Below are 9,923 nucleotides of genomic sequence, written 5' to 3' on the forward strand. Positions count from 1 at the left end.
TGGATATTTTTAACGTGGTGGATGTGTGTTTGTTGTGGCTTTTATACCTTCTTTCATTACAATTTTCCTCATTACCATACGTGGAATAGGAAAAAAAACGTGTATTAAACCTAACCTAACCATACGTGAAGTAGGAAAAAAAGTGTACTAAACCTAACCTAACCATATATGAAATAGGTAAAATAAGTGCTCCTGACCTGACCTGACCTAACCTGACCTGACCTGACCTAACCTAACCATCTTCCACACTGTGTAATAAATTAACCACAAACATTAATTTATTTCATTATTCTCGCTGTATCAACATTCTAGATACTGTATACGAAGCTGTCAATAACAGGCTTTTTTATATAAGGATATTCACCAACTTCGTACGAGAAATTGGTAGTGATTTTTTGGGGTCTCTTCGTTTAAAGGGTGTGTGGAGGGGGTATGCGCTAAGGTAAAGCGACAACCACACACCTGTACACCCTGTATATAGCGGACACGTGCACGATAAAGACATGTGCTGGCTGTGCAGGTATTCAACAATAACAGGTGTTTACAGGTATGCGGTAACACACACACACCATCTACAACGCCTTTATTCTCCCCAAACTAACGTATGCGTCACCAGCCTGGTCGTCTTCTCTCAACTCTACCCAACAACGTCGGCTAGAGTAGGTACAGAAAATGGCCTGCAGAATCATGCTCGGCGCAGACTACTCCGGCTACACCAACGCTCTCTCCACCCTGGAAATGCCATCCCTCAGTGACCTCCACCACCAAGCACTAGCAGGATTTGGCAGTGGACTACTGCACTATCCTCGTCATCGCCACCTCCTGCCACCGGCAGCTTCCCACCACGCGCAGTCCGCCACTACAACAAAATTCAGCCCATAGAGCCCGCAGAATATAAGAACAGCACCATCCCATCTATTGTTAAAATAATAAACTCCTGATTTATGTACTGTACAGCCCTGTAAATGTATTCAACGCATATCATTATGTCTAAGTCAAATGTAAGTTTGTATATTTTCGGCCACCGGCTGCAACTCCATTAATAAACCGTTAATTATTATTACACACACACCTGTATAAGTCTTTTCAAATCATAATTATTCCCACACCTGCCTCAACACACCTCAGTTAGGATTCTTAAACAAACTTACGTCAAAATGATCTCTTAACGTAAAGTAAAAAAAAAGGTCTACCTGGCTACCTAACGAGGAATAAACCTTCAGGTAAACGTAAATTTGCAGCCGTATTTTACCTGATAACTGCCCCCTCTCTCTCTCTCTCTCTCTCTCTCTCTCTCTCACGCACGTAAAAGAGGAGTACTTTTGCAATTGACTTATCTCTCTCTTTATTTATCTATCTATCAAGCAATTAAAAACCCAGAAATTGTTTTAAAGATTCATAAATATATATCTCTCTATCTCTCTCTCTCTCTCTCAATTAAAATAAACCTTAGCAATGTTTTTAAAAGTTCACACACACACACACACACACACACACACACACACACACACACACTCCGGGAAATGTCAGAAAAATACCACAGCTCTTGAAAATTAGTAAAGGTTTTAATTCCTTCAGGTATGTCCGGACACCGTGACCTATATCACCCACACCTGTAATAGAATAATTCATTGAGCTGTATTTAAACGCTCTTCCTCCTCCTCCTCCTCCTGTTCTTCCTCTTTTTCCTTTGTTTTCCTTCTTTATCGTCTTTTTATTGTTCCTTCTTTCTGTTTATCTTTCTCCTCTTCCTCTTTTTTCAGGTTAATTAGTCACTGTATTAATTAGTGTATCAGTCCAGGTAAGCTACAGCAACTTATTCAGAATACAGTACATGACGGTGTATGTATGTATGTATGTATGTATGTATGTATGTATGTATGTGTACTATGGAAGAGGAGAATAGGAGAGTGGTGACTGAATAACAAAGGTGTACCTTATACCTGGTGAGTGGCGGGTTACCTCACCTTCACTAATGACGGAACACCTGTGTGGCGACTACCTGGCTCTAGAAACGATCAAGTAAACCACTATTTTCTTGTTCACTTTAAAAACTCGATAATAATGATAAATAATAAAAACAACAACAATAATAAAAAATAACAATAATAACAACAAAACAACAATAACGATAATAACACCAATAATAACAAAACAACAATAAAAAACAATAATAACAATAACAAAACAACAATAACGATAATAACAACAATAATAATAATAAAAAAACCACAATAATAATAACAAAACAACAATAACGATAATAACAACAACAATAGCGATAATAATAACAACAACAATACAACACACATATGGAGACTGAAACCATCTCACACAGTATCAAGGTCTTCCAGCTGACCAAGAGTGAAGGATGTGTATAGTGGTGACGCAACAGTCTGGCCTTGCATCACAACACAGTCTGGCTCACAGCACATGCCTTGCATCACAACACAGTCTGGCTCTGCATCACAACACAGTCTGGCTCTGCATCACAACACAGTCTGGCCTTGCATCACAACACAGTCTGGCTCTGCATCACACAACACAGTCTGGCTCTGCATCACAACACAGTCTGGCCTTGCATCACAACACAGTCTGGCTCTGCATCACACAACAGTCTGGCCTTGCATCACACAACAGTCTGGCCTTGCATCACAACACTCTCTGGCCTTGCATCACAACACAGTCTGGCCTTGCATCACAACACAGTCTGGCTCTGCATCACACAACAGTCTGGCCTTGCATCACAACACAGTCTGGCCCTGCATCACAATACAGTCTGGCTCTGCATCACACAACAGTCTGGCCTTGCATCACACAACAGTCTGGCTCTGCATCACAACACAGTCTGGCTCTGCATCACACAACAGTCTGGCCTTGCATCACACAACACAGTCTGGCTCTGCATCACACAACAATCTGGCCTTGCATCACACAACAGTCTGGCTCTGCATCACACAACAGTCTGGCCTTGCACCACAACACAGTCTGGCCTTGCATCACAACACAGTCTGGCCTTGCATCCCAGTCTGGCTCTGCATCACAACACAGTCTGGCTCTGCATCCAACACAGTCTGGCTACAACCAGTCTGGCCTTGCATCACAACACAGTCTGGCTCTGCATCACACAACAGTCTGGCTCTGCATCACAACACAGTCTGGCCTTGCATCACAACAGTGTCTGGCTCTGCATCACAACACAGTCTGGCTCTGCATCACAACACAGCCTGGCCTTGCATCACAACACAGTCTGGCCTTGCATCACAACACAGTCTGGCTCTGCATCACACAACAGTCTGACTCTGCATCCAACACAGTCTGGCCTTGCATCACAACACAGTCTGGCTCTGCATCACAACACAGTCTGGCTCTGCATCACAACACAGTCTGGCCATCAACACAGTCTGGCCTTGCATCACAACCACAGTCTGGCTCTGCATCACACAACAGTCTGGCTCTGCATCACAACACAGTCTGGCTCTGCATCACAACACAGTCTGTGCATCACACAACAGTCGGCGCATCACACAGTCTGGCCTTGCATCACCACAACAGTCTGTCTGCATCACAACACAGTCTGGCATCGCGTCTGTCCGCATCACAACCAGTCTGGCTCATCACAACACAGTCTGGCTCTGCATCCACAACAGTCTGGCGCATCAGCAGTCTGGCTCTGCATCACAACACAGTCGGGCTCTGCATCACAACACAGTCTGGCGCATCACACAGTCTGGCTCTGCATACACAGTCTGGCCATCACAACACATGGCCTTGCATCACAGTCTGCCTTGCATCACAACACAGTCTGGCTCTGCATCACAACACAGTCTGGCTCTGCATCACAACACAGTCTGGCTCTGCATCACACAACAGTCTGGCTCTGCATCACAACACAGTCTGGCTCTGCATCACAACACAGTCTGGCTCTGCATCACACAACAGTCTGGCTCTGCATCCACAACAGTCTGGCTCTGCATCACACAACAGTCTGGCTCTGCATCACAACACACAGTCTGGCTCTGCATCACACAACAGTCTGGCTCTGCATCACAACACAGTCTGGCCTTGCATCACCCCATCACAACACAGTCTGGCTCTGCATCCCACAACAGTCTGGCTCTGCATCACACAACAGTCTGGCTCCCTCTGCCTTGCATCACACACAGTCTGGCTCTGCATCACACAACAGTCTGCCTTGCATCACAACACAGTCTGGCCTGCATCACAACACAGTCTGGCTCTGCATCACAACACAGTCTGGCTCTGCATCACAACCTGTCTGGCTCATCACCACAGTCTGGCCTTGCATCACACAACAGTCTGGCTCTGCATCACACAACAGTCTGGCCTTGCATCACACACAGTCTGGCTCTGCATCACAACACAGTCTGGCTCTGCATCACAACACAGTCTGGCCTGCATCACAACACAGTGCTCTGCATCACACAACAGTCTGGCTCTGCATCACAACACAGTCTGGCTCTGCATCACACAACAGTCTGGCTCTGCATCACAACACAGTCTGTTGCATCACACAACAGTCTGGCTCTGCATCACACAACAGTCTGGCCTTGCATCACAACACAGTCTGGCTCTGCATCCCAACACAGTCTGGCTCTGCTCTGGCCCGTCTGGCTCTGCATCACACAACAGTCTGGCCTTGCATCACAACACAGTCTGGCTCTGCATCCACCAACACAGTCTGGCTCTGCATCACAACACAGTCTGGCTCATCAAACACGTCTGGCTCTGTCACAACACAGTCTGGCCTGCATCGCTCTGCATCTGCCTGAGTCTGGCCCTGCATCACAACAGTCGGCCTTTCCACACGCTCTGGCTCTGCATCACAACACAGTCTGGCTCTGCATCACAACACAGTCTGGCTCTGCATCACAACACAGTCTGGCTCTGCATCACAACACAGTCTGGCTTGCATCACAACACACACGTCACCTCCTCCTCCATTAATCCAAATCTGTTCATATTTTTGTCTTCTTTTACAACATAATTTGACGCCATTCGATTCTGCTGTCTAATGAGAGTGTGTGTGTGTGTGTGTGTGTGTGTGTGTGTGTGGTCTTGTCATACAACACAGCCGCTGCAACAAGACCACCTGCTACTCCACCACCTGGTACCTGATACTCCACCACCTGGTACCTGATACTCCACCACCTGCTACCTGATACTCCACCACCTGCCACCTGCCTCCACCACCTGGTACCTGATACTCCACCACCTGGTACCTGATACTCCACCATGCCACCTGCTACTCCACCACCTGGTACCTGATACTCCACCACCTGTACCTGCTACCCACCACCTGGTACCTGATACTCCACCACCTGGTACCTGATACCCACCACCTGCTACCTGATACTCCACCTGGTACCCGACGCTCCACCACCTGGTACGTGATACTCCACCACCTGGTACCTGATACTCCACCACCTGCTACCTGATACTCCACCACCTGGTACCTGATACTCCACCACCTGGTACCTGATACTCCACCAACTGGTACCTGACACTCCCACCACCTGGTACCTGATACTCCACCTGCTACCTGACACTCCACCACCTGGTACCCGACGTTCCACCACCTGGTACCCGACGTTCCACCAACTGGTACCCGACGCTCCACCACCTGGTACCCGACGTTCCACCAACTGGTACCTGACGCTCCACCACCTGGTACCCGACGTTCCACCAACTGGTACCCGACGCCCACCACCTGGTACCCGATACTCCACCACCTGGCACCCGACGCCCACCACCGGTACCGACGCTCCACCACCTGGTACTTGACACTCCACCACCTGGTACCCAACGCTCCACCACCTGGCACCCGACGCTCCACTACCTGGTACCCGACGTTCCACCACCTGGTACCCGACGTTCCACCACCTGGTACCCGACGTTCCACCACCTGACAATTGGTACTCTACTTGACACCTACAGTAATACCTTCTGACACCGGGAGGAAAATAATACCATTCGACATCATTTGGAGGAGGAGGAGGAGGAGGAGGAGGAGAATGAGGAGGAGAATGAGGAAGAGGAGGAGGAGAATGAGGAAGAGGAAGAGAATTAGTAGTCTTGTGAGAGAGAGAGAGAGAGAGAGAGAGAGAGAGAGAGAGAGAGAGAGAACAACAACAACAACAACTACACGACCTCCGCCAGAGACAAGATCAACAGAGAAACAAATAAACAAACAACAGCTGGGACGCACAAACACGTGATGACAATAAACAAACAACAGCTGGGACGCACAAACACGTGATGACAATAAACAAACAACAGCTGGGACGCACAAACACGTGATGACAATAAACAAACAACAGCTGGGACGCACAAACACGTGATGACAATAAACAGATCAACAGTAAACAACACCATATGTAAACACGTCCCAGAAGTAAACACAGTGTGAGGGAGAGGGGGGTGGGGGGTGAGGGGAGGGAGGGTGAGAGAGGGGGGGGTGAGGGAGGGGAGGGGAGAGAGGGGGGGTGAGGGGAGGGAGAGGGAGAGAGAGGGGGTGAGGGGAGGAGAGGGAGAGAGAGGGGGTGGGGAGGGGAGGGGAGGGAGAGAGAGGGGGGTGAGGGGGAGGGGAGGGAGAGAGAGGGGGGGGAGGGGAGGGGAGGGAGAGAGGGGTGGAGGGGAGGGGGAGGGAGAGAGAGGGGGGGGTGAGGGGAGGGGAGAGGAGATGAGGGGGTAGGGACTGAGGGTGAGGAGAGGGAGGGTGAGGAGGGGGGTGGGGGGGGGAAGAAAGGGGGGGTAGGTTGCCAAGGGGTGTGAAGGAACATGACACATGTGGTATGGTGAGACATGACATATGGTATGGAGACATGACATATGGTATGGGGGAGACATGACACATATGGTATGGGGAGACATGACACATATGGTATGGGGAGACATGACATATGGTATGTGGGAAGACATGCCACATATGGTATGGTAGATGACACATATGGTATGGAGACATGACACATATGGTATGGGGGAGACATGACACATATGGTATGGGGAGACATGACATATGGTATGGGGAGACATGACACATATGGTATGGGAGACATGACACATATGGTATGTGGAGACATGACACATATGGTATGGAGACATGACACATATGGTATGGGGAGACATGACACATATGGTATGGGGAGACATGACATATGGTATGGGGAGACATGACACATATGGTAGGGAAACATGACACATATGGTATGGTGAGACATGACACATATGGTATGGAGACATGACACATATGGTATGGTGAGACATGCACATATGGTATGGAGACATGACACATATGGTATGGGGAGACATGACACATATGGTATGAGACATGACACATATGGTATGGGGAGACATGACACATATGGTATGGGGAGACATGACACATATGGTATGGGGGAGACATGACACATATGGTATGGGGAGACATGACACATATGGTATGGGGAGACATGACACATGTGGTATGGGGGAGACATGACACTTGTGGTATGGTGAGACATGACATATGGTATGGTGAGACATGACACATATGGTAATGGGGAACTATGACACATGTGGTATGGTGAGATGACACATATGGTATGGTGAGACATGACATATGGTATGGGGGAGACATGACACATATGGTATGGGGAGACATGACACATATGGTATGGGGAGACAGACATATGGTATGGGGAGACATGACACATATGGTATAGCAGATGACACACATATGGTATGGAAACATGCCACATATGGTATGGCAGATGACACATATGGTATGGGGAGACATGACATATGGTAGGGGAGACATGACACATATGGTAAGGGGAGACATGACACATGTGGTATGGGGAGACATGACACATGTGGTATGTGGAGACATGACACATGTGTGTGGTGAGACATGACACATATGGTATGGTGAGACATGACACATATGGTATGGGGAGACATGACACATATGGTATGGGGGAGACATGACACATATGGTATGGGGAGACATGACACATATGGTATAGCAGATGACATATGGTATGGAAAGACATGCCACATATGGTATAGGAAGACATGACACATGGTATGGTAGATGACACATATGGTATGGGGAGATATGACACATATGGTATGGGGAGACATGACACATATGGTATGGTAGATGACACATATGGTATGGGAAGACATGACACATAGGTTTGAGGAGACATGACACATATGGTATGCGGAGACATGACATGGTATGGGAACATGACATATGGTATGGGAAGACATGACACATATGGTATGGAGACATGACACATATGGTATGGGAAGACATGACACATATGGTAATGGGAAGAAATGACATGGTATGGGGAGACATGACACATATGGTATGGAAGACATGACACATGGTATGGGGAGACATGACACATATGGTATGGGGAGACATGACACATATGGTATGGGAAGACATGACACATGGTATGGGGAGACATGACACATATGGTATGGGGAGACATGACACATATGGTATAGGGAGACATGACACATATGGTATGGGGAGACATGACACATATGGTATGGGGAGACATGACACATATGGAATGGAGATTATGACACATATTGGCTGGGGAACCACGACACATATGGACTGAGGATCATCTACACCTTTGAGGGACACAGCTATGAGAATATTCTGGTAAAATTCACACCATATGTTGACCAATAACACACATGACACACAGGGGATCAGAAATCACGACACATGCGGTGGAAGTCATGACACATATGAGGTGGGAGAGTGACTACACATATGGGGTGGGAGATGTAACATATGGGGTGGAAGAGTGCTGACACATATGGAGTGGAAGTCACAAGATATGGGGGGGGGGGGAACCAAGCCACATATGGTATGATAAATATAACACACATGGGAGGTACAACTCATGTGTTATGGGAATCATAATACAACACATGTGGTGACGGGAGTGCCACGATACATATAAATAAAAGAATATTGACACATATGGAGTGTAAGCTGCAAAAACACACAGGATAAAAACACCTCGTTACATATGGAACAGGGAATAGGAACACATATGGAGAAGAAAAACACACAACACATATGGAGAAGAAAAACACACAACACATATGGAGAAGAAAAACACACAACACATATGGAGAAGAAAAACACACAACACATATGGAGAAGAAAAACACACAACACATATGGAGAAGAAAAACACATAACACATATGGAGAAGAAAAACACACAACACATATGGAGGAGAAAAACACACAACACATATGGAGAAGAAAAACACACAACACATATGGAGAAGAAAAACACACAACACATATGGAGAAGAAAAACACAACACAACACTTCAGTTAATCTCTTTCACAACAACAACAACAACAATAACAACCACCACAGCAACAACAACAACAACAGTGTCCAGTAATAAATGACAGTAGATGGACATACAGACATGGGAGGGTCGTGTGTGTGTGTGTGTGTGTGTGTACATAGTGCCGGTGGGCGTTTCCATAGTACACACCACCACCACCACCGCTACTACTATCACCACCACTACTACCACCACTACCACCACCACTACCAGTTAAAATCCTGACCCTTGTTGGATGGCGAATGTTAACTAGGGATTTCTTCAGGTATTTAGAGTACAGAGAGGTTATCAAAAACAATAATATTTCTCTAGATATGTGTTGTGTTGTGTTGAGGTTGTGTTGAGGGTGTGTTGAGGTTGTGTTGAGGGTGTGTTGAGGGTGTGTTGGCAGGGCACACAGTAGGGTAATATAGGTCTAGAAGACTTCCTTAGCCTCGCCTTCACCTGGTAAGCGAGGCGTGGAGACATCACCTTTATCACACACAACATATGGTGATCACTGGCACCATAACACCTACATATAAT

At 47.0% G+C, this 9,923-nt stretch overlaps 1 protein-coding gene across 1 annotated transcript; it reads left to right on the plus strand.

Moving 5' to 3' along the window:
- Positions 1 to 2,371: 2,371 nt before the first annotated feature.
- Positions 2,372 to 5,008, plus strand: LOC121859152. Its single transcript, XM_042355892.1, has one exon. It carries the CDS (start codon positions 2,372 to 2,374, stop codon positions 5,006 to 5,008), a length of 2,637 nt encoding a protein of 878 aa, XP_042211826.1.
- The last annotated feature ends 4,915 nt before the right edge of the window (positions 5,009 to 9,923 follow it).

Source organism: Homarus americanus, unplaced genomic scaffold, assembly GCF_018991925.1.
Source record: "Homarus americanus isolate GMGI-L3 unplaced genomic scaffold, GMGI_Hamer_2.0 scaffold2621, whole genome shotgun sequence".
NCBI lineage: Eukaryota > Metazoa > Arthropoda > Malacostraca > Decapoda > Nephropidae > Homarus > Homarus americanus.